Raw genomic sequence first — 26,761 nt, forward strand, 5'->3', positions numbered from 1 at the left:
AGCCCACTCTACCCATCTCGTTCCACCTAGTGAGGGAGAAAAAAACCCTGAGAAATATTTATGAAGTTTACAGTCCAGATAGGCTCCCTAAAAGACTGTGGGACAAAAGGTACAACATATGTATGATGGGAGATGGAATTGGCAAGAGACAATGTTTGAAAGGAAATGGCAGAGAATCTTCTAGAATTGCTGAAAGACAAGAGTTCTCCGATTTTACAGGAGCATTATGATGCCGAGCAGTATAAATAAAAATAAAATCATACCTAGAGACACCATAAACCAAGTAGCTAATAAAAAGAGAAAAATGTTAAAGTAACCTGAAAAATACTACCTTATTTCACTTGTGTTAACATTTCTAAAATGTTTTTTGATGTGTGTAGTAATTTAAAATTTAGTGTGTGTTTATAAAAAGGCAGTGGATCGGGCATGGTCCTGTGAGAAACTTAAACATTGTTATAGTCTTATCCATTGTTTGCCATTAAGAAGTTTTATGCCTATAAGATATCAAATTCAGTTTTACTGCCCTATTTTTAATACATAGATGCTCAAAAGCAGCACCAATTTGCATTAAAAACATTGTTAAAGAACTGCAAAGTACTAACTGACTTGAACAAAGTACTAACTTTGAATTCAGCTTGCTAAGTTCAAATCCTTATTTTACCACTTAATAGCTGTGTCATCTTTGTCTTGGTTTTTTCTCCCAGAAACTTAGGACTAGAAGGAGTGCCTCTAATAGATTATAAGAATCAAGTGAGAAATCATGCATAGTTCTTTGTAGGTGGCGAGTACTAAGTAAACAAGACCTGTTCTTCCTAAGAGATACTACCTTTGACTTGAAGAGGTAAACCTATAGTAGGTGCCATATTTTTAACATGCTAACAAATCTGCAGTTCCTTTGATATTTTATTTTAAAAGCCCATAGTTACTTAATTCCAAATTAGATGTCTTAAATAGCAGAATTGTATAAGATATGGAAAAGCGGTGGGGGGGGGCAGTAGGAGGGTAATCTGACTCTGCTCTCAATTTAAAGCTGCAGTTTGATGGGGAAAAAAAAATTCTTGCTTTTTATGGGCACCTTGGTGGCCTACACATCTAAAATCTGAAGTCTGAATTTGACAGGAAGATTGCTTAATCCTGTGGAAGCCTAGATCCTTTTTTTTAAGATTTTATTTATTTATTTGACAGGGAGAAATCACAAGTAGGCAGAGCAGCAGGCAGAGAGGCAAGGAAGCAGGTTCCCTGCTGAGCAGAGAGCCCAATGCAGGGCTGGGTCCCAGGACCCTGAGATCATGACCTGAGCTGAAGGCAGAGGCTTAACTCACAGAGTCACCCAGGCACCCCAAGCCTAGATCCTTTTATCTCCCTATAGAAATTGAAGTACTGTAGAAAGTACAGTGACTACATGTGGATAACTGTTTCACTGGAGATATATTCCTTAGAGCATCCTTTTCAAATGAGATACATAGAATAGAAATTGAACTAAAATACACAGTTTAGTGAGAAGGAAGTTCCGGTAGATTTCTAATGCATGATTTTAGATTCCATTTCTGATTTCATCAAAAAATTTTAGGATGAGGACATTTTTTAATTTACCAGTTCTGGATTTGTCTCATTTTGTAGATCTTTCATATCATTTGTCAGTTCTACCTCTTTTGTGTTCTCCTTATGGTTGCTTCACTTTCATAATGTTGATAAAAAAAAATTATTCTAACATTCAAATTGAGCTTTGCTGATTTTAAGAAATCCGAAGAAACACATCAGAGATCCTGAGAAGACCAAATGAACCAACTATACTTGTTCTCAAAGAGAGAGAGGTTTTGTACTGGTTGCTGTTCTTGTTTTGGTTAAGATGTGTGGTATTGACAGTCTTATTTTCAAGGAATTCCAATACGAATATGAATAAAGTGCATTTCCAAAGTTCTTATTTTTTTATGTTTTCCCTCTATAAAATCAAAGCTAGGGCTCAGCTCATGTCTGTCAACAGTTACGCCCTTTCACAAAATACTTTCTCTGTATAGAAAAGTGCATAGTAAAAGATGATCTATTTAGATACTTAATCTAGGCCTTCAAAGGATTAATAAGGTTTAGAGAGAAAGGGACGGCGTGTTGAGAAATAACAGGTAGGTATAATTTGGGCAACTTGAAAAATAAAAGAATGGATGGTGGAAAGATAGATTAGGGCTGTGTATAAGGAAGTTTTTAAAATAAATTATTTTGAACTTGGATCTTTCATATGCAGAAATGTTTACAAAGAAAATAATTTCTCTGAAGACCATTTAGAGAATGGTGTGGCACTTGGCTGTGGAAGTGTTAGATGGAGCACAGGGAGGAGAAAGAGAGCCATGCCATGTCAGAGATCCTACAGAGAGAGGAGGAGTTGGGCTTAGTGAGTGCTAGAAAGGGGAGGGAGCAATGTTGGCTCCAGAGCTCCCCAGAGTTTCCCAGCTGTGATAGGAAACTGCTCTGCTATGCAGAGGGCAGGAAGAGACCAGGCAGAGGCCAGAGACCAAAGAAAGAGACGAGTCCAAATTGGTAGATGACAGTTTTTTGTTTTTTAAAAATATTTAAGTAATCTCCACCAAAATGGGGTTTGAACTCACAACCCCAAAATTAAGAGTAGCACATGCCTCTGATTGAGCCAGCCAGGCACCCCAGTAGGGGACAGTTTTAGTAAGCAGGGGGTTTGTCTTGGGCAGCAGCAATGCGAGTGGATCTCTGCCTGCCAAATCTTAGAGAGGCCCTAACTAGGTTTAGTCGCATATATTGTCCATACACTCTCAATACCACATAACTATCTCAAGGCTGTATCCTGGAGGCAGTTTCTGGGAGTGGGGAAGGGAAGCGGAATGTACATTTTAAGGACAGAGGGAGGGGATGAGGAGCCTCCAGATTGCCTGGGTCTAGCTAGTGAGACAACTTGCAGTTACTGTAAGCTTCTCCAACAAGGCCTCTCAGGTGTGAGGGTTAGTAGTAGAGTGACTCAGTTTGGGGTCAAGAGATAGTTGGGAGTACCTGTATCTTATAAACAAGAAGCCAGGGATGTTGAATCTTTGTAGGCTGTGAAAATTACAAAATGTGATCTGCTCCCCCCAGTCCCCCCCACCCCCCACCCACTGCTCCTGCACAAGGAAGGAGTAAGGATTTTTGCAGTCACTGGATATTTTGTTGAGTTCAAGAAAGATTGGGGGGGGGGACTATTAAAGAAATGCTTGTAAATATTTTCTCAGTGACCATTAATTACTTTTTTTTTTTAAAGATCTTATTTATTTACTTGACACAGACTGTGAGAGCAGGAACACAAGCAAGGGGAATGGGAGAAGGAGAAGCAGGCTTTCTGCCCAGCAGGGAGCCCGATGTGGGGCTCCATCCCAGGATAGTCGGATCATGACCTGAGCCGAAGGCAGACCCTTAACAACTGAGCCCCATAACCAACCATTTATTACTTAAATTATATATATATATATATATAATGCTTTTTCTCCCCCTGTTTAAGTCACAGTAGCCCTGATAATTCAAAATACTGCCCTGGATTTGCCTCAGAGATGGCCTTGAATAGTATCTCCCCAGCCACTGAGTGGTTTGGTTTCAGGGAAGGCAGTATTAGCACAGTGGCGCTGTATTTGGGGGGAATTGTAATTAACTCTTAATATTTTAAGTGAAGTAAGGTAATATAACAGTAAAAGCTGTAAAGAATATATTCTAGATGGCCCTCCTTTGCCATCCAAATAATCATAAGATTTATGATTTGCTTGTTTTTTCCCATTTTCTGCTAGACTGATTTGGGGTCTCCAGGCTTCTTGACCTTTCAGCACCTCCTAGATTACTGTTATTTGGGTGTTCTTTTACCTTAATCTCTTTAAACTCTACTCCTTGGTGTTTACCTCAGTCTTAGGCCTTTCCTTATAATGCTTTTTGGTGCCTTGTAACCCTTTTTTTTTTTTTTTAAAGATTTTATTTATTTCTTTGACAGGCAGAGAGCACAAGTAGGCAGAGAGGCAGGCAGAGGGAGAGGGGGAAAAGCAGGCTCCCTGCTGAGCAGAGGCCCCATGCAGGGCTCCATCCCAGGACCCTGTGATCATGACCTGAGCCTAAGGCAGAGGCTTAACCCACTGAGCCACCCAGGCACCCCACAAGCAACCTTTTTATAACTAAAAAATCTTTAATCAATACCTAGATCTTGATTTCTAAATCTTTAAAAATCTCCAGTGAAAAGAACCAGACTCCATTGGCAAAGCAGCTGATTCTAGGGCTGGAGCAGAGAAAATAAAGCGGAACCTGGAGATTTTGTGTTGTCTGAAAGCTAGGAAGTGTTCGAAATTCAAAAAAGTAAGGTGGTGTCAGAGGGACACAGGAACCAGTCTCAGAGAGCTCCCAATAAACAATTTGAGCAACAAAATTGGTATAGAATAATACTGAGTTAAAACCAAAAGTTTAAGTTAAATATATCTGAGTCCATCAGTCAGTCAGTAAATGAATACAGAATAGGAGAAGTTTAACCTGGAGACTTAATCCTAAAATGCAAACCATACATTTCTTTAGTTTAAAAAAAAAATTAAATTTCCACATTCACAAATGTGGTGATATAAAAGAATTTTCTTCCAAAATCTTACGTGCCATATATGCTCTCTGATTATAAGTACTCCCAGAATACACCTGAACATACTGTATGTGGCACATATCCGTAGTTTGAAGTACATGATCTTACTTTTTTTTTTTTTAGATCTTAGTTTATTATAAACATCGTAATGTGCATGAGAAGGATTTAGAGGAATGAGTGCTATTATTGTAAGCCCAGCAACACAAGACTTTATCATTTTTAGAGGGAAGATGTGAGTTAATCTTTGTATTATTTTGGGTTTTATATTGTGGAATTCTCACAGGAGGGCTTCTATCATGAAGTCTTATTTTCTAACTTAAACATTTTATGGTTATTATATACAGAGTACAGAAAAGTTGAACATACAGTTTACTCATTAACAAAAGACTCAACTGGACTATGTGTGTTACCCTTTATTAAATTGGTAAGAAAGATGTATGCTGTCTTTTTTCAAATTGAGGTAAACTTGGTATATAACATTATATCATAAGTTTCAGGTGTACACACTGTCCTTGCTCAGTGCTGTTCTAAGTTTTCAGTGTTTACCTGTCAAGGAAACATGGTTTGTCTCTACATTTGTTTTGATTCATTGAGAACCTATATATTTACTGTTAAACTTAAGTTTATATCTAGTATTTTATAGTTTTGTTACTGTTACGAATAGCATTTGTTTTTACCATTTGAATTTCACACTGGTTTTGCTGATACAAAGAGAAGCTATTGGTTATAGGTGAGTCCTTGGATTTTCTAGACCTGTAACTCTCATCTGCGAATGAAGGTGTTTACAAGTTTTATATACATGTTTTGTTTTGTTTTTTGTTTTGTTCTGTTTTTTTGTTTTGTTTTTCAAAGATTTTATGTATTTATTTGACAGACAGAGATCACAAGTAGGCAGACAGGCAGGCAGAGAGAGAGGAGGAAGTAGGCTCCCTGCTGAGCAGAGCCCAATGCGGGACTCAATCCCAGGACCCCGAGATCATGACCTGAGCTGAAGGCAGAGGCTTAACCCACTGAGCCACCCAGGCGCCCCACATGTTTTGTTTTTGTCTTACTGCAGTAGTTTGAAGCTTAAAAATGATGTAGATAATAATGGCGCAGTGGGCATGCCTGTCTTGTTCATTGTCTTTAGTGTTTCACTGCTTAATGGATGCTTGCTTTGAGTTATGGTAAATTATATTCATTGAATACATGTCATTTTTCTTTTGCTTTAGGCAAAAAATAGCTTAATTTTATTAAATGCTCCCCCCTTTTTAAAGATTTTATGTATGTATTTGAGAGAGAATGAGAGGGGGTAGGGTCAGAGGGAGAACAGACTCCCTGTTGAGCAGCGAGCCGACCTGGGACTTGATCCTGGCACTCCAGGATCATGACCTGAGCTGAAGGCAGTTGCTTAACCAACTGAGCCACCCAGGAGTCCCAACTTTATTCCCTTTTTTATTTGTTGATAAATTATGTTGATTTTGTAACATCTTAGTCGAGTTTTCTTGATTTCTAATGTGACTGGATTGAACTCTGTTTGACCATGTGTTACCGCTCTATTAAAACATTGACACCAAACTTACGTTAGACAAAAATAATGCTGGCAAAAATGAATGGGAACGCTCCTCTCCGTCTTTGCTCTGGGATAATTTAACCTAGAAAGTACTGTTCTTCTCAGATCAGATAAGAGTTCACCTATAAAACCATCTACCTTTTAAAGGTAGATCTATGGCAGTCTTTCTGACTTTTATGATCATTAGTGTGTTCAGATTTTCCTACTCCTGAGTTGGTTTTGAGAATTTGCGTTCTGCTAGAAAATAAACCTTATCCTCTAGATTTCGTAATTAATTGTCATAGCATTGCATATAACATTTTCTTACAGTTGTTTTAATCTTTTAATGTCTGGCTATATTGCCTTTTTCATTCAAATGTTTCGTTCAAATGTTACACCTTTTTGTTTTGTACTTATTGTGCCTTACACTAGCTAGCTAAAAGGGGAATATATTTCATTGATATTTTCAAAGAAGCTGTTTCAGAGTTGTAAATAAAGCTACTAACTTATTATTACTAAATACATTTTAAAGCTCCTTTTTTCAGGATTTTTTTTTTTTTTTTAAGATTTATTTTTATTTATTTGAGAGAGTGAGAGCGCAGAGATGGAGGGCTTGATCCCACCAGGACCCTGAGATCATAATCTGAACTGAAGGCAGACACTTAACTGAGCCATCTAGGTGCCCCTTTTTCAGTCTTCCCATTTTAATAGTAAAACTGTTTTAGAAATAGAAGTACTTTTCTTGTAAGAGCTTTAGTTACTCTATCTGGGATTTTAATATAAAACGGTCTTGTTATTTACTAGATAACTTTTCAGTTTTTAATCTGCGTGATTCAGGGGTTAGCTAGAAAAAAAGCTTCTGCATTTCAAAGATACATTTTTGGGGGGACAGATATGTAATGAAAAGTCACTTCTGATGGCGATACTAGATTTATTTATTTTTAAAATACATATGTGTGTATATATCTCTCTAATAAATTGAGTCTGATTACATTATTGAAATAGTCTGTATCCTTGCTTATGTCTGGTCTACATAGTCTGACAGATTTAGGAAGGAGTTTTTTACGGTATCCCTTCTATGGCTGTAATTTTATCAATTTTTTCTTTTTAAAGTCTCTTAAATTTCTTTTGGTGATACTTGCCTTGTAGCACATTTTTCCCTGGCTTTATGTATTTCATAGCTATGTTATTTACACAGATATTTATGATTTTTCTTTTGTATGAATGTTTTTATATTATATGCTTCTCTCTTTTGCTTTACTTAGTAATAGTCTGTTTTATCTAATATTATTTTGACTAATGCTTATTAAAAATTGTGAAGGGCCTGAGGTTTTAGCCTTCCTGAAAGCTGACAAGTTAGCCTGCCACAGTTTGATGGATTCTGGCAGAAACCAGCATCAAACAAAGGACTTCTAATGTTACTACTCATAGCAATAGCCAGAATAATCAGCATTTTCTTGTGCTCCTTCCTACATCACCTCCACAGGGTGTTGTGAGAAGGACCGGGTGGTATCTGCACACTCAGTAAGTTGCACTGCAGAAGAGGAGACCTGAGCTTAGGTAGGGAACCTGAATCTTTCATCCTGGGAAGTAAGCCGTCTGCCCTTGGCTCCAGAGGACACTGTCTCCATCTTCCGAGGCTGTTTGCTCTACAAAAATCATTGAAAAGAGAGCCTGAGACATGCTGAAACATGAGAGACCCATGGAGAACTGTCTGCAAACAATTTCTTTTTGTTTGCATTCACCTGCTGGCTTTTAGCTCACCTTTTTCGTGTTACTGTTTTTAATTTTGTGTTTGAATAACATGTTTGCTGTGGTCCCAAAGCAAAGAGGCACAAAGACTATCGAGTGAAGGCTCCCTCTCTCCTCAGTCCCTCATCAGCCTTTCCAGGGGCAGCCAGTCCTACCGTTCTTGTGACCCTTCCAGAAATACTTAATGCTTATGTAAATATATACACATAATCTGCCCCCACACTTTTTATATGGTGATACCATGCTTTAGATGGTTCTGAACTTCAAGTTTTTTATTCATAATATGTCCTGGAAATTATTCCAAATGAATTTAATGGTTCTTTACAATCACCTTATATTTTATAGGTGGGCGAGCCACAGCTGATGAACCAGTCCCTTATTGATGGATGTTAAATTGTTCCTGGTATTTTTTATGTGTATGAGTAGGTCTATGGGATACAGTCCTGGAAGCCTTTCTTGGTCCATGATGTATGTGAATTTGTTATTTCTGATAATACTTGGGAGTTTTACCTTCAATGTAGTGCTGGAGTGTATTTGCTAGTATCTCAGTTAGGATTTTTGTAAGACTGAGATTGGACTGGTGTGGGGGTAATCTTTTTTGAGTCTTAGAATCAATGTTATGCTTGCTTCAAAAGAAATCATTTAGATTTCCTTTTTCTATACTTTGCAGCTGTATAAATAGCATTCAAATCATCTGAACTTCAAAGGTTTGGTATAACTCCCTGTGGAAGTGTCTGGGCCTCATGCTTTTTGAGGATCGCTCTAGGACAGCTGTCTCTGATTTCTATAGAAATTGATCTGTTTGGATTTCTGCCTTCAGTCTGTTTTGCTTCTTTAAAGGAGAAAATTATATATTTCATTGCTGCATATTGTTAGCAAATTAGTATCTTAAGGATTTATTTTCTGCCAAAATGTGATATTTTCCCAATTTTTTCTTAACTTAATGTATCAGTGTTTGCTGTATTTCACCCTTTTTATTATTGGTCTTAGATACCTTTGGGTCTACCATTTTTTCCTGTTTTAAAATTCATTTCTCAGGCTTTTAAAAATAATTATTTTTTCTGATTCCTTAGATGTGCTTTTCCTTGTCTACTGGGAGGTATTAGTTTTCTTTCGTTCTTCTTTTTTCCTTTCCTTCCTTCCTTTTTCTTTCCTTTTCTTTCTTTCTTTTTTTTTTTTTTTTTTTAAGATTTTATTTATTTATTTGACAGGGAGATCACAAGTAGGCAGAGAGGAGGAAGCAGGCTCCCTGCCAAGCAGAGAGCCCGATGTGGGACTCCATCCCAGGACCCTGAGATCATGACCCGAGTCGAAGGCAGAGGCTTAACCCACTGAGCCACCCAGGCGCCCTCTTCCTTCCTTTTTCATCATAAATATGCAAGGCTGTGAGTTTTTCTCGTATAGATTCTGATATATATTGTTTTTATCACTGTTACTTTCTTCTTGTTGAATAGATATTGTATATCTTGGGGATCTCTTCTTTAACTCAGAAGTGAGAGTCTTTAAATTCCCAGGCATTAGGTGCCTTTTTCTTCCAGTTTCTCTGTTTTCTAGTTTTACTATATATTATGATCAGAGGATGCTCTCTGTACTATTTTTGTATTTTAATTTACTAAGTTTTTCTTTGTGGTTTAATATGTGGTCATTTTTGGCAGACATTCCATATTCATGTTCAGTTTAAGGTCTTCCATATCCATCTTGTCACTTGATTTGTCATGGACTGAGGTGAATTTAAGTTTACTGCTGATGTTTGTTTTTATTTGTATTGCCTGTACTTCTTTACTTTATAGAATGTTGCTATGATTTTGTTATTACATAATTATTATAACGCAGGTGCAAATTGCATCTTTTAATGTTTAAAGGGTCCTGTGTCTCCTGTGTCTCCTTTAATGCTTTTTGCACTATGACCTTGTATGATATTAAGAGTATAATTCTTTTTTTTTTGTTTGTATTTGCCTGATTGGTGTTTTCCTTTTATTTTCATCTTTCATCTTTTTGTTTCAGATAATGGTTCTTGTGTACAATACAAGGTTAATTTTATTTGGGATCCAATCTGCTCCCCCCCTCCCCTTTTTTTATTTTTAAACTGTGTTGGATTAGTCCATTTACATTTAGTAATGAAGCTGGTTTTAATTCTGGCGTTTTGTATTGTGCTTCCTGTTTTTACAGCTTTTTAAAAACCTTGACTGAGTAGCCAGTTTTTCTTTGCTCCATATTTCTGCTTTAGTTAGGAAGAACTGTATTTCTTTTTTTAGAGATTAATTTCATAAGTGTAACTATAACTATAGGATAACATTGATACTCATATTTTTATACACTATTAATTTCTTTGAGCAATGATGAAATATGAAATGATGAATGAAATGATAAAATCCTCCCCTTTTTAAGATTTTGAGAGAATGAGCAGGGGGAGGGGGCATAGGGAGAGGGAGAAACAGACTTTTCACTGAGTGGGGAGCCCCATGTCAGGCTGGATCCCAGGACCCTGAAATCATGACCTGAGTCAGAGTCAGACACTTAAACAACTGAGCCACCCAGGCACCCCAGTTTCTTACCTTCTTCTATATCCTGATTTTGGTTATTACATTATCTGTTTAGTTTTAGTAATATTAAATGTATTTATACTTCTGTTACTTGCTTTGTCAGCTTTAAATGATACTTTTTGACACCCAGTTATTAAAGATAATAATTAGCTCTTTTGCCTTTATTTAGGTATTCAATTTATACATCATCTAATTGTAATTCTCACTTTTATTTTGATTGCACAGTGAAGTGGATTCAGTTCTCACTACGGTCCTTTTGCCTTGGCATCTCTTGATGAGCTGAAGTTCATTCTCATGTAACTCCTTTAAGAAGGGCTCATGGGAGATAAGTTTTCTAGACTTCTTGTTTAGGCGTGAAATCTTTGGGTTGCATTTTCTTTCCTGGAGGGTATTATAAACATTCTTCCAGTCCCGTAGTGTTAAAAGGCTACTATGAAGAAGTCTGAGACCAGTAGGATATTTTTAAAATAGATTTGGGTTTTCATGGCCAGTTTTTCTTCTGGGACTCATTATCTGCTTCTCAAATTTGCAGCTCCAGTTCCATTTTCTTTCTTTCTTTCCTTTCCTTTCCTTTCCTTTTTTTTTTTTTTAAGATTTTATTTATTTATTTGACAGAGATCACAAGTAGGCAGAGAGGCAGGCAAAGAGAGAGAAAGGGGGGGGGAGGGAGGAGGAAGCAGGCTCCCCACCGAGCAGAGAGCTTGATGTGGGGCTTGATCCCAGGACCGTGGGATTATGACCTGAGCTGAAGGCAGAGGCTTAACCCCAGTGAGCCACCCAGGTGCCCCTTTAATTTTATCTTTGGCTGTATATATGCAGTTGGATCTCTTTTGTTTTCAGTAGATACCATTTTTTTTTTCTTTGTTTTTAACACTTTCTTCCTTTCCAATTTATTTTTCTTGTTTCTGACTTCTTTTTACCCCTGTGATTCCAGGAATGTGTGCTCTTCCTTAAGCTTCTAGATTCACCTTCATTTTGTAAGTTGTTTTTTCCTTCTCTTTTTCATCTTCACTCCTGAGCTGTTATATGTTTGTGTGCGCTCTAGGATAGTTGCTTCCCGGGGTTTTCCTAAGTTGTTTGTTTGTTTGTTTATTTAAATTCATGGCAAATAAGTTGATTTGCTGAGACTGAGTAGTAGATATATGATGTTCTGTTACACTGTTCAATACCCATATTTTATATTACAGCTGACAAATTTCGTGTTCTTCTGTCACTTATTTTGTAGTTTTTATTTTACTTTGTTCTTTTCCAGCTTCTCTGGATTGATCAAGTTGCTTTCCCTTCCCTCTGAACTAAACCACAACTTTTACTATGCATCTTGTTATTCCTGTGTCGATTTCCTTACTTCAGTGTGTATCTTTTAAACATATTTTTCTGTCATATTCCATCAAAATTAAGGGTTTTCTTTGTGTTCTGTCCCTCACCTCCTTCCCTTACTATCTGTAACTCTGGGATGTTACGAAACAGTTTATATTCTACATCATTAAGTTTGCATTGGTGAAATACCGTTTTCATTTAAAAAGCCTATGGTTTTGCTTATTTGTGATCTCTGTCAAGTAAATAAACTCTTTAAAAAAGGGTGGGGGGCGCTTTGGTGGCTTAGTGGGTTAAAGCCTCTGCCTTTGGCTTAGGTCATGGTCCCAGGGTCCTGGGATCAAGCCCGTCATCAGGCTCTCTGCACAGCGGGGATCCTGCTTCTCTCTCTCTCTCTTTCTCTCTCTCTCTGCCTACTTGTGATCTCTCTCTGTCAAACAAACGAATAAACTCTTTAAAAAAACAAAAACAAAATAAAAAACCCGTGGTTATGGTAACAATTTTAGTCAAAGTATTACCTATTCACATTTCACTTACACATGTTTAGTTGCTCACTGTGATTTTTTATACTCTTCATTTTTCTGTTTATTGAGATTTTTGTTCTTCTCATTTTCTTTTGTTAGAAGCATTTCCATGAATAATTTCCTTAGACAGCCTTTCATGTATTATATACTTAATGAGCTGTTGCATGTCTAGATGTTTTTGGCTTGCCTTCATATAGAATACAGGATACTGTTACTTCAGGTTTTGGGTTTTTTTTTAAAGTCTATAAAATTGTTATCCAACTATTAGTATTATACATGAGAAATCTGGCTAGGTCTCAATATTTTTCATTTTAAGTTGCTTGTTCTTTACATTTTAGAAGCATACAGGTCGATTTTATGTTTTGAAGGTTGGAATTCTATTTTTTACAGGATGTGTCTGTTTTAGTGTTTTTCCACCCTACTCCTATCTCTGATTAATCCTGCTTAAAGCTTCCTGAGTCCTTTCAGTTTAAAACTTGAGTCTTCAGTCAGCTCAAGGATTATTTCTTCTAGTATTTCTTTGATTAATACTTCTTTCTGTGTTTCTTTTTCTCTTTAATTTCTATAATTTCAGTATTAGAGCTGGATTTGTCCTCTGTGTCTTACGGTTTCATTCATGAATTTTTGGAGGGTTGTTTTTTGGTTTTTTTTTAAGTTACTTATATGACATTTATTCTAGATTACTAATTTAGTTTTCTGCAGTGACCTTTCTTCTTCCCTTTCTCTGAAATACTAAATTAAAAAATTTCGGGTTTTGGTTCTTGGAACTTCTGCTTTATAAAGTTGTCTTCTTGTCCCTCCATGCCTTGTTGGCTTCCTTCCCTTCATTCTTTCTGACACTGCTGTACTCACCTGTTTCGTTTCTTCAGCTTGGTTTACCTTCATTCACACTGCTGTGTATACTTAAATAGCTCATGACCTTTCTCTCTTACATAATGTCAGCAGTTGTAGAACTTGTTGCCACACATGTAGATGATAGTGTTACTTCTTTCTCTGATAGAGAGAAGAGACTAGTGATCATTAATTTGGCACACAGGAAACCCTGTTTGTTTGAAGGTGTTAGGAAAGAAGTTTCCCTCTTCTTCCCTCTTCTTCTTCCTTTCCTCTTGGGTGCAGGGCAAGTTCTGTCTTCAGCCCAGTTTGGTGGCTTTTTTTGGTTTCTCAGTGTCAAAGCAGCCTGGTTCTCTAGTCCCCATGAGAGTCATTCAGGTACTCCTGATTGATTGCCTGAACACCTTAAGGATTGGTAGACTTTGAGCAGGCCTATTGAAAAGAAATAAACCTTACAAATGAGTGTATTTTCCCTGTCCTTGGAAGATTTGTTAAGCCTTTTCATATTTGCTTTTTCTTGCTTTCATTACATGAGGTTCAGATGAATCTAGATTTAGATTGTCCAGGTTCCAGCAATTAGCCACCATTATTCTAGTAATTTAGTAGTCAGATGAAAGGGGATCAAGAAAAAAGTCTCTGTTGCCATCGTTTCCTAGCTATTACTGTCAGAGCTCCTAGACTGGACATTTTCAATAGCTTTCCTGTGCATACATAGCTTTCAATACTTTACCTGTACATAGTAATCAACCTATAAGTATTTGTTGGCAAACTCAGTATATGTCCAGTGCTTTCTGGTTGATTGCCTGATAACCTTGTCGGTAAAGGAATCAGTACGCGTAACAGAAAACAGGTCTAAGCTTATCTGAGTAGTCATCAGTCTGCAAAGTGCCCAGGTCACTGAAACAACCACCCCCAGGTTTGGGACGTTTTCTTTGTTCGTTGGCTGTTTCTTTGTCACTTGGTGCTTTCTCTGATCTGCTGAGATCTGTTGCTTTATCGGTTGTTCAAAAAGTACCTATCAAGTACTTACTGTGTGTAAAACAGTATGCTACGTGCTAGAGGAAGCAGAACGCACAGGGTTCCCTGCCCTCCTGGATTTACCGTCTTCATTAGAGGCTGCAAAGTATCCACTGCATCTGACCACATTCTCTTAATTGGCTTACACAGTATCAACATGGGTTTTTATCAGTCACTATTTTGCAGAATGAGACATTTCACTTAAAAACCTCAATTTGCAGCTGCTTTAAATACATAACATCTGGCCATACTGGGGCCCTTATTCTTTTTTAAAGATTTTTTTTAAAATTTATTTATTTGACAGACAGAGATCACAAGTAGGCAGAGAGACAGATAGAGAGAGAGGTGGAAGCAGGCTCCCTGCAGAGCAGAGAGCCCGATGCGGGGCTCCATCCCAGGACACCAGGATCATGACCCTTATTCTTAATACAGCATTTGGCTGGAGTAGCAAGTGCCCCCGCCCCCCGCCCTGCCTTTGGATGGGACCTTGTGCATCAGTTTGTTGCAATTACTTCTTCACCCTTAAAACTGAGACCAGATTCAGTTGGCATTCATCGTCACAACTGTGCTCTTCTTTTTTCTTACACAAAGATGAAAAACTTGAGTTGCTCTTTGAACGTTTTCTGGCTATTCTCCCTTTAGGCATTTGAGTTTGTGACCTTTGTATGGTACTTATTAGCCTACTAATTACTATTACAGCCTCAGGAGAACCGGCAGGACAGACGTGCTTCAGCTTTAGTCAACATGAGCGGTAGACACACACACATTGTGATACTCCTTCTCAAATTCATTCTAACAAGACGATGGAGCCCTAGTTACATAAATCTGATAATTCTGACATAATATGTATTTTTCCATGCTATAATACCATTTGAGTTGACATTTTTCAGTTTACTTCAAGAATGCTGTAGTAAAATTTTACTTATATTCAGTTAATAGCTCAAACCTTTTAAGTGTTTGAACATTTTTGTTTTCACATTTATTAGCTCTTTTGTTTTTAATCGTCAGTATTAAAGACCATATGAGATAAAGGTATTATGACCTGCAGTTTAGTTGAAGAAAAATGAGGCTTAAAGAGGTTTGCACTTTGTCTGAAGTCCAAGCCTGTTCTTTTTTCTATGAGACTGTCTTCTTCCATTTGTACTGTCTCATTAGATCTTCACAACAATCTTAAGAGACAGGTGGAGCGGGTTCCATCATTTCTTTAGATTGGAGAAAACAAACTCAGAGGAAGAGTCCTTCTCTTGCTGGTGGTGACATAGCTAATCTTCAGAACTTGCCTGGTGCTTGCCAGCTACAGTGCTAGACATTTCACAGGTCTTACTTAATTCTTACCACTCCCCTATGACATAGGTATTGTTATTCTCATTATATTGCTAAGTAAGTCGAAGAGTTGGAATTTGAACCTAGAACTGTGTATAAATAACAGTTTGTTGTTGTTGTTACATCCTATTACCCAGGTTGCTTAACTCTCTCTGTATTGCTATTAGTAGCCTACGTTATAATTTAATACATTAACCTAATTTTAAACGTACACAATAAGAAATGAAGCTTGAAAATCAGCTTTTTTTGTATTTTTAGGACCGGTGTTTTTCTCTCTGCAGTGATTCAAAACAAAGGTGGACCAAATTTAAGTTTAGTTCAAAGTCTATATTTTCTATTTTTGTGTGTTCAGCAGTTGCAGAATATTCCTTTACTTTTTAATGTGGATACCTTGTCTGAGAAAATAACTGGTTTAGAATTTACAAGTTAGTGTTTGGTTGTGAATTTTGGTTTATTGTTCATTTGTGACAGGGAGGGGGCATAAGAAAGTTCTCTTGATTTGAAGATTAGGGAATTATTTGGTAATCTAATAATTTCTTGGGTGACTTGTATGACTTCTGGCAGTTTGTTACATACCCAATTTTATATAATACTCAACCCTAGCTAGCCTTTTAAAGTAAGTTAAGAACAAAAGGCCCAAGAAAGCTAAATCTATTTATTGAGTCTGTGTTCCTTTTGTATATTTTACCTATTAAAGTCTTTAGTTTAGGTTCCATTTTATTCCACTTACATTTTTATTTTCTTGGAGAAGGTGCCAAATGTCTGCATTTCCAAAAATATTTCCAGGAATACACATTTTTCCTTAAGAGTCATCAGAAAGGTCAGAAGTTCTATCCACTTTTAAAGAAATAGTCTTAATATTAAATTGTTTCTAACAATATAGATGAAAAGTAGCTATGTGTTCAGTCAGTTCTCAGTTATATTTAAAGAAAACCTTGATGTAGTAATCATCAGTGGCGTCAAGGCAGAGGAAGCCAACAATTCCTAGTTGAACCAGAGTGTCTAAAAAGGATAAAAGCAGATGTTGACCATGAACTTTGAGTTTTAGGCATTTTAATAAAGGTCATTCCCATGTTTTTATTGATGTATTTGTCTTATAGTGAAAATGGCAGTTTGCCTCTGTTAAGTATCATTTCTAGTTCCCCTTAACGATATTTAAGTACAGTAGCAGCTCACGGATCTATGATCTAATGTTAACTTTGTCTTTTAAGTCCACTGGAGATAAATTTATTTCTGAAAGTATTTATTAATAAGCCCTGTGAGCCCCTATTTTTCATTCTTTGAGTAATTGCTTCTTACTAATGTTACGAATTTTTTTAATTCTTGATTTTTCTAGGGATTATTTCACATTTCAGCTGCTTTTGTTTTCTACTGCTATCATTGAGGGTTCAAGAACAAAAAATAAGTCTTCAGGTAACATGCCTGATCATAGTAGTGCTTGGCATTGTATTTTGCTGAAAAGATCATATATCTGTTTGGATGCTTGATCTGAAAATAAAGTTGTGATGATTATGAAATTTTCGCATGGAGTTTTCTTGGCTGCCTCTAACAAATTTGGTCTTATTTGTTCTCTTTCTTTTCAAAAGGATTTTTTTTGGGGGGGGGGCTGTCTGCTTTTTTTCATGTCTTGATCTGCAATAACTATATGGATATGTGCTTGTACTTGCTAAATATTTTAATTTTGCTTATTTGGCTGCTTGAATTTTAAGTAATTTTTTGGGCAATGCAAAGTAAGAGCTTGAGGCTATAAGTGAAATAGCAATCTACAGAAGTTTTTAATTAGTTTATAAATGTATGTTGCTTATCTATCACATTATTTTCAGGTTTTGTATTTTACTAAAATGAAAGAAAGTTTAAAATTCAGTTTTTCAGTTATGCTGACCACATTTCAAGTGCTGTTTTCAGGCCATATGTGGCTAGTAGCTTTCAGTTAGGCAGCACAGATAAAAAGGCTGTTTCTGTCACCATAGAAAAGTTCATACAAGGAAGTAAGCAGTAAAGTGTAAGCTCATTTCTGATACCAGTTTTGACAGCTCAATTACTCCAGAAGATAAAGCATATGACCAGTCGTGAATATACTTCCTCTAAATACGTAGCCTTCTCTGTCTTGAGTATTTCATACTTAAGGTAGCCTGAAACAGGTCATTTGCTTCACTATTTATGCTATTTTAAAGTGAAATTGTTTCTTGTAGCAAAATTCATGTAGTAAATGACTTAGCCTAAAATTGAATCCTAACCCCAGAACTTAGGTTAGTAATTTCTGCTAAGTTACTTAACTTCTTCGAGCCTCAGTTTCCTTATCTGTAAAATAGAGGTAACATTAGTTACGTCATAGGATTAATAAATAGAGTACATTAACTATATGTAAAGATACGTAACAGAGGGGACATTTATAGTACTTTTAAATATAGAATGAAGCCAGAACATTGAAAAATCGGGCAGTGTTTTTTGCATGGACTTTTTCCCACCCTTGGAACTACAATAGGTCTCTAGAAATGGTTAGGTCAACATTATCCTGTAGAAGTTTCTGGTGGCCATGGAATTATTAATGACATCATGTGAAGTTCAAACAACTACAATACCAGAATGAGGAGAAAAAGATAAAAAATGACCAGCTTTGTTTTGGGGGAAGTCTGAAAAGTACTTTCTGAAAAGAAGGGTAATAACAATGAATATTTTGTATAATGTTTCGATAATTTAAAAAGTTTTTCACATAATTCATTCTTTATTTATTTTTGAAAAGATTTTATTTATTTATTTGACAGAGATCACAAGTAGGCAGAGAGGCAGGTGGGGGGGGAGCAGGCTCCCTGCTGAGCAGAGCGCCTGATGCGAAGCTCAATCCCAGGACCCCGGAACCATGACCTGAGCTGAAGGCAGAGGCTTTAACCCACTGAGCCACCCAGACTCCCCTTTTACATAATTCTTTAAAATATCCTCTCTATAATATTTTGAGTGCCTTTTTTATACCGATATTAAAGAAGACTAAAAGAAAACTCAAAGTTGAGCAACATTTTGGAGGTTACATAGGTAACTGGGAGGATAGAAATTCCTATTTTCAACTTTAAATCTTATGTTCTTTCTACTTTACCATACTGTACAATTGATAGCAGTTGTGTTTCTGGGACAGGTGTAGATTACAGAATCTCTAGGGATGGGGCCCATGTATGTGTAATTTACTTTCTTCTGTATTGAGATAGAATGCCTACCCAAGTGATTCTGGTGCCCACCTCTAGTTAGAAAACATTGCTCTCTTCCTGGTTTAATTCTTCTTTTCCCGTATCAGTATATCTAAATTAATGCCCACACCATATGAATAAGACAAAAAAGAGAGACTAGTAAACAGTACAGTGATTTAACTTTTTAGTGTTCCAAATGTTTAGGTAGGACAACAGCAGCATTTGAAAAAGCAGTAAAAGTGTAGTTTCCTATTAACTATCTTTAGTCCCTCTGGTTTATAAGTGCTTGTGGAGAGCTGGAATCCAGTCAGACTAGCTAACTAGGGAAGTTAAGTCTCTTAGTGTTCCTTTCTCTACTTCTCTAATAAACAATTTTGACTATTAATAGTCTGCCTTCGATGTATTGCAGTCCTGAAATGTTGACTTCATATTGCTTATAGTAGTACCTTTGTGAATGTTTTCAATTGACATTGACTAGCTAAAGATTTTTAACATTTTTCCCCCAGCTGTCTTGAAGATGCTTCAGTGTCCTGGATTTAGTAGTTTTTCCCAACCATATTTAACTCTGAATGTTTTCCATTACCCAGCTCAAAACTTTCCTTTGAATGGAAGGACACTGTCATAATGGGATGGGAGAGGGGACTATCCTAGCAAACCCCCATGTAGGTAAAAATGAACCGTGTTGCATAGTGAATTTTAAATCTGAAAGTTACTCATTTGCTATTTGAGACAGCAACCCAGGTTTTGCAGTGAATGAACTGTCTTTTGACTCAGAGTTGCCTATCAAAATACAGTTTGATTACTGGCTGTAATATGGTCAGGCTACCTTTTAATTTTCTTTTTTTTTTTTTTTAAAGATTTTATTTATTTATTTGACAGACAGAGATTACAAGTAAGCAGAGAGGCAGGCAGAGAGAGAGAGAGAAGGAAGCAGGCTCCCCACTGAGCAGAGAGCCCGATGCGGGGCTCAATCCCAGGACCCTGGGATCATGACCTGAGCCGAAGGCAGAGGCTTTAACCCAGTGAGCCACCCAGGCGCCCCACCTTTTAATTTTCTAAGCAGAGATCATTTCACTTGAAGCTATTTACAGTGAATATAGGTGGCTTCTGTATTGAAATTTGCTTGGGATATTCTTGTATATAGGTGTACCTTTCTTAACATAGAATATGTAGTTTTGATTATTTTTCATTACTAGGGCTTAGGGAGCTTACGATTAAATGGCTGACTTTAATACGGCATTTTAGATTAAACTAAAATGATTATTTTTAACTTAGTACCTGCAAAGCATAGCAGTATATTCTTAAAATAAATATCATTATTGTTAATTATATGCAGATTATATTTGTCTTTGTTGTACCATAAATAGTTTTACTTAAAAACAGGATAAAACCAAGACCTTCAAGATACTAAAATTTTCCCAACTCAAAGATTTTTAAAGACCTATTCTAATAAAGAATTGAGACTTGGTCATAGGTCACCATAAAAGTATTGTTAAGACACTTTTCTGTGAACAGTGCATTCAGGAGCTTATACTTAATGATTTTCAGTTCTTTTCATTTAGTGCTGACAATCTGTTACATAGTAGCATGTGGCAGAAATATGATAGTGCTTTTTATTTTTTAAAAGCTGGTCTGTTTCATTTTCTTAAATAAGATAATATAGAGATTATATGGTTCATTTTGATTTAAATCTAGATCCAATAGTAATATATTCCAAAAGATAGAAAATGTGATATCATATTTCACCAATTCTGAGACATTCTTCCTTTTCATACTTTAATAACTCTGGAAAATGAGATGCATCTTAAAGTTGATTTTTTTTTTTTTTTTGGTCATTTTAATGGGTTTTTTTTTTTTTAAGGCTTGGTAAAAAGTGTCTTTTTTTTTAAGTTTATTGTATAACTCACATTCATTGTTAATGATGTGGTATATCATGGTATATCTTTGCGGTGAAAGAAATTGATGCTGTGAGAATATGCTATATTATTTGGAGTTACAGGCCTTTAGTAAGATCTTCAGTGTCTCCTTCACATCCTCTCACTGCTGTCATCCTTAGTGTCATATGGCAAAACTGAAACAATTAAGTAATGAGTTTGATGTACGTTATTCAAGGGAAAATAATCCATAGATTGAGGGAGTACAATGCTTCTCCACTACTTTTGAAGGTATTCTCTCAAGAGTGGCTTTTATATGTTAGAAGAGGCAGCCGGAAAGGGGGTGGAATGCCTGGAAGGCCCTGTTTTCTAGGGTAACTTCAGCTAGCTAAAGCCAAGTTGGAGGATTGTGACTGGTGTTAAGTTGCCTTGATAGTGAGGTGTTTTCCATAAAGGCAGAAAGATTTAGGTTTAGATTTGTGACATGGGTGGAGCCAGTGGAGTGGCCTCCTTTTGTGGGTTCCAGTATACCAATTAATAGCCACTAATTAGGTTTTTTTGTTTTTTTACATTAAACTTTTTACATAAACATTAATCTGTGGAAAGCGATCCAGAACAATAAGAGAAAAATGGAGATCAAGAGAAGGAAGGAGAGACTTGGGGTCAGGGTTTGGTTGGGTGGAGTAGAGGTAGAGGGTGGGACCTCCACAGTGAAGAAGAGAAAAATGGTGATAAGATACTAGAGGGGGGTGTTAATGAGATCATTTTCCATTTATCCAGCTTTACTTATCCTGGTCAAGTTTCTGATTGTCATACATAGGCTTGTGAACTACCCAGTAGTTGGCTAAAATCATCCCATCCATATTCCCTAGATTCTGAATACAAAAATTTTTCTTGCCAAGGCCTTTTTCTGCAGAGGTTGCCCTATTACCCCCTCCAGCCTTACAGGTAAATGATCTGTCTGCTGGTGTAGACCCAGTAGAAATAGAGTCTGTGTTTCCTCTTACTGTGCTCTCAAAATGAATAACTGAAGGGCGAACTACCTCTTAGAGAATGCACTTTCTACAGGGAACAGTTACAGGTATATGCACAATTAAGTTTGTTGGTTTTTATAGGAGGTGTGGGAGAACCAGCCAGATAATTTTAGGAACTTTTAAAAGAACCTTGCACTTTCAGCATTTAGATAGAGGTTGGTCTAAGTCTTTTCTCTAGCCTATTTGATTTTTATTTCTACAGGCAGTAATTTAATTACTTGTGGTATAAATTCATATTGTTTTCCTGCTTTAGTTTTCCCTTCTCTACACTTACGAGTATACATTCTCATATATTTGGCAGTTTTTCCATACTCTAGCAGTGGCATGTTTTAGTTCTTCATCATTTTGTCTGGCTAACATACTCTTGTTTTTGGCAAGATCCTTTAAAAAATTAAGCTTCAACATTTAAAAAAATTTAAATTTTTAGTATAAAACATCAATTGAAGGAAATCCACCCCCCCCAAAGGAGTTTTCACTTTGTAAAGGGTTTTACTGTAGCACTATTTTAAACACTCTGCAGGGCCCTCTGAAAGCCAGTCTAATTGCTGCCTGGTGTGGCCAGGCAGTGTTCTAGAAAAGGAGTAAGAAGAATTGTTGCATATCTGAAATCCTCAAGTTTCCAAAAGTCCCTTTCAGAGTCTACACAAAACTTTACCTTTTTTTGATTTTCTTGAGTTAAGCAGACCTTTTTAAGAAGTCCATACTCAGGGTGATTTCTTTAGCTTACCAATTTTGTTACTTTAGAATTTTAAAAATTATAATAGTATTTTTATATCTTTTCAGCCACATTATACTCTTAAGTTTGTTTTTTTTAGCTATCTTGGGCATCAAATTAATATTGATTAGTAAGAGAAGGAAAATGAATTCCAAATTGCAAATAACTGACTTGCTGATGAAGTTTTATGGCAAAGTCCTTTAAAAGTTGGAGGATTCTGCACTGTTCTTGCTTACTGTAATGCTTCAGTGAAATGGAAATGGAAATAAGATTCTGTCTATAAGTAAAGGTAAGTATTATTCACTGACTCAATAGTATTTCAAATACGTGTTTTATGTATTTCTGACAAAATATGCCAAATATGACAAAATGTAAAGAGTCACCACTCTTTACTAAGTGGTGTTCCCATAATTCATCTTTCAGTTTTATTGTCCTGAATTCACTTTCTCTTTCCTCAGAGGATGTACTGAGTAAAGATGCTGGGGAATGTGCAATATGCCTTGAAGAATTGCAGCAGGGAGATACTATAGCACGACTGCCTTGTCTATGCATATATCATAAAGGGTAAGTTTCTTTTTATGTTTACCAAGTTGATAGTAGAGTAAGAGATGCTTCTCAAAATTTCAGACATTGTCCTTAGGGCTGAAAAGTTCTCTTCTTAATTGAAACACCCTCCCCCTGTTTCTTAAAAAACAACAGCCCTTTTTACCTGCTAGAACTAAGATTTAAGCCCAGATCTGGTTTGTATCCAGAAATCTACCATTTGTTAAATATCTGCTGTTACCCAGGTATTGTCCATAACAATCTAGCGAGGTAATCTCCTGTAAACCTTGTAACAATCCCATTTTATGATCGAGGGAATAAGCCGAGGAACCACAGAAAATCTATCAAGGTCACATGGCTAGTAAGTGGAAGCGGTGAGATTTTAGCCACCTCTGTTTGGCTCCAACATCCATCTAGAGTCTCATAAAGTATTCTTGGTTTTAGAGCAACATAGGAAGATTTTTAGATTTAAAAAAAAAAAAATCTTTTAAGGTAAACAGAAAAAAACAGAAAACCATAACATTTCAAACCAATAAAAATAATGAGGTAGAATTTTATTTAAAGGTGTGATTGGGGAAAAGCATAGAGAACACAATAAATAATACAAAATGAGGCAAAAATAAATCAATTATCAGTAATTTTAATCTAAATAAAACTCATCAGTTGAAAGCAGACTGAAAGATTGGGATATGCCATTGCTGAGCAACACATGTAAACATAAGCATATAGAAAAATGTGAAAGTGAAGGAAGAAATAGAAAATTATGTCTGGGTGAATATGGACTACAAGCAAACTGACAAAGCTAAATTAATATCAGACAAAATAAATTTAACAAAAATATTACTAGTATGGTATCTATCATAAAGGTATTTAAAGCTCAGTTTTGCATGAACCTAAGAACATAGTCTCAAGATAAATATTTATAGAACTGTCAGAAAAAGTGGACAAAAATGTCATGATAATGGGAAATTTCAGCACAGTTCTCATTGACTCAAGCAGGTAAACACAAAACGAGTCAGGACCTAGAAAAATCAAACAGTACAGTTAACAGGTTTGTCTAATGGATGTATGTGTATCTGCACCTAGCAATTAGTACATTTTCTTTTCAAGAAAAGCACATGTGAAATATACAGAAATTAATGGTGTACTGGGCCATAAGTTTTAGCAAACTATAAAAAATTGGTGCCATACAGAAAGCTAGCTGTTCTCTGGCCAGTTATATATTGGTAATAAAAGATGAATAATCTTCACACATAATATTAATTAATTTGTAGATTAAAGAAGAAATACAATGGAGGGGGCGCCTGGGTGACTCAGTTGGCTAAGTGTCTGACTCATGATTTCAGCTCAGGTCACGATCTCAGGGTGCTGAGATCAAGCCCTCTGTTGGGCCTCGCACTGGGAGTGGAGCTCTCTTTAGGATTCTCTCCCCATTCCCACCCACCCCCCAAAAAGAAAAGAAATAATGGAGCTTAAAAATACTCAAAACTGAATAATAATGAAAAACCCTTTTGACATTTTCTAGGGTGATCCTTGGAAGGCTTGTGTTAGAGTAGGAAGAAAGACAAAATCATTAAACAAGTTCTTCCTTAAGAAATTAGAAAAATGAATAAACACAAAATAGAGCAAAATAATAAAGGTGAGAGAAGAAAATAATGAAATAAAAAATTACACACTAGAGTAGAGACCACCAAAGCCAAAAGTTGGTTCTTTATTTTTTTAAAGATTTTATTTATTTATTTATTTGACAGAGATTACAAGTAGGCAGAGAGGCAGGCAGAGAGAGAGAGAGAGAGAGAGAGGAAGCAGGCTCCCTGCTGAGCAGAGAGCCCGATGTGGGGCTTGATCCCAGGACCCTGGGATCATGACCTGAGCCGAAGGCAGAGGCTTTAACCCGCTGAGCCACCCAGGCGCCCCAAAAGTTGGTTCTTTAAAGATGAATAGAATAGATATGCCTCTGGAAGGTTTGTAGCTAGAAGGAGAAAGTGAACAGTATAGGAATGACAGATAACTGAGAAACGGTAGAATTGAAAAATAATTGGAAAATTTTGTGAAAAATTTTACAGTCTTTGATTTAAAAATATGAACAGAACAGGTCATTTCCTTAAGAATATTACTATATTTCCAATTCATTATATATTATATTTTATATAATATATATTATATATTATTAATTAAATGTTATGATATATAGTAATTACCAAAATGATTCAAAGAGAAATAGAAAATCTGAGTTGACTAATAACTATTACAAGTAGTTATTAAGACAAACCTTGAGAGGTGCCTGTGTGGCTCAGTTGTTAAGTATCTGCCTTCAGCTCAGGTCATGATCCCCAGGTCCTGGCATCGAGCCCTGCATCAGGATCCCTGCTCAGCAGGAAGCTTGCTTCTCCCTCTCCTACTCCCCTTGCTTGTGTTCCTCTCTCCCTGTGTCTCTCTTTGTAAAATAAATAAATAAATAAAAATTAAAAAAAAGACCTTGAAAAACAACAAATATTAAAAATTAAGACAAGACCTAAAAACAGGCCTACTGAAGATGGTTTGACAGCAGGTTCTACCAGACATCCAAAGAATACCATGTTAACGATTGTAAGCACCTCAAATAGTAGGAAAAGATTGTAGGTTCTCCCACTTATTTTATGAAAATAGTATAAACTTGATACTAAAAATCAGATAAGGTGGGACGCCTGGGTGGCTCAGTCGGTTAAGCCTCTGCCTTTGGCGCAGGTCATGATCTAGTACTGCATCAGGCTCCTTGCTCAGCAGCGAGTCTGTTTCTCCTCCTGCCTGCCACTCCTCTTGCTTGTGCTCTCTCTTTCTGACAAAGAAGTCTTTTTTTTCTTTTTTTAAAAGAGAATCTTCTTTTTTTTTTTTTTTCCAGATTTTATTTATTTATTTGATAGAATACAAGTAGGCAGAGAGGCAGAGAGAGAAGGGGAAGCAGGCTCCGCACTGAGTAGAGAGCCAGATGCGGGGCTCGATCCCAGGACCCTGAGATCATGACCCGAGCGAGAGTAGAGGCTCCAATCCACTGAGCCACCCAGGCGCCCCATGACAAATAAATCTTTAAAAAATAAGTAAAATCAGACAAGTATAGGAAAGTAAATTAGAAGGCACTCTTATTTAGGAACATAAATGGAAAAAATCCAAAAACATATTAGCAAACCAAATTCATCAATATATATCTGAAGTAATGCCTCATGACTAAGTTAGATTTATGCTAGGAATGTAAAGACACTGTAAGATTAGAAAATCTAGGGGCGCCTGGGTGGCTCATTCAGTTAAGCCGCTGCCTTCAGCTCAGGTCATGATCCTGGGGTCCTGGGATGGAGTCCTGCATTGGGCTCCCTGCTCAGCAGGGAGCCTGCTTCTCTCTCTGCCTCTGCCTTCCACTCTGCCTGCTTGTGTGCTCTATCTCTCTCGCTCACTCTCTCTTTGACAAATAAATTAAATCTTTTTTAAAAAGATGAGAAAATTTATATATATAGTATACCACATTAACAAAGGAGAAAGACCATATTTTCTCAACAAATGTGAGAAAACATTCAGTAAAACTCTATACTTAGGAATTAATGATTTCAAAACAAAAGCAAAGAATAGATGTTAGATAAATTATTAAAATTAAAGAATAAATGTTAGATAAATTATTAAAATGAATAAGAGGGGTGCCTGGGTGGCTCAGTTGGTTAAGTGTCTGACTTCAGCTAGGTCATGATCATAGGGCCCAGTGTTGGGCTCCCTGCTCAGAGGGCTCTCCCTCTGCTTCTCCCCTGACTCCCGTTCACTCGCTTGCTCCCTGTTTCTGTCTCAAATAAATAAGATCTTTAGAAAAAAATTAATGAACACTGAGGCGCCTGGGTGGCTCAGTCAGTCAAGCATCCAGCTCTCAATTGCGGCTCAGGTCATGATCTCAGGGTCATCAAATCTGGCCTCCCTGAGATGGAGCCTGCTTAAGATTCTCTCTTTCTGTCCCTCACCTTCTGT

General features: G+C 36.6%; 1 protein-coding gene across 3 annotated transcripts in view; it reads left to right on the top strand.

Moving 5' to 3' along the window:
• ZNRF2 (zinc and ring finger 2) overlaps positions 1 to 26,761 on the top strand; it is a 100,104-nt gene that overhangs the window by 62,311 nt on the left and 11,032 nt on the right. The window contains exons 3-4 of one of the 3 annotated variants that reach the window (XR_007121417.1): positions 16,769 to 16,845; positions 22,693 to 22,798. Coding sequence is in view for 2 of the 3 variants with exons in the window: in XM_047694481.1 (XP_047550437.1) it covers positions 22,693 to 22,798 (106 nt within the window). In the remaining variant the exon portion in view is untranslated. Of the gene's footprint in view, positions 1 to 16,768; positions 16,846 to 17,917; positions 17,951 to 22,692; positions 22,799 to 26,761 lie in introns of those variants that run through there. The other 2 variants (XM_047694482.1, XM_047694481.1) reach the window with 2 other exon arrangements.

Source organism: Lutra lutra, chromosome 11 (genome assembly GCF_902655055.1).
Source record: "Lutra lutra chromosome 11, mLutLut1.2, whole genome shotgun sequence".
Taxonomy (NCBI): Eukaryota; Metazoa; Chordata; class Mammalia; order Carnivora; family Mustelidae; genus Lutra; species Lutra lutra.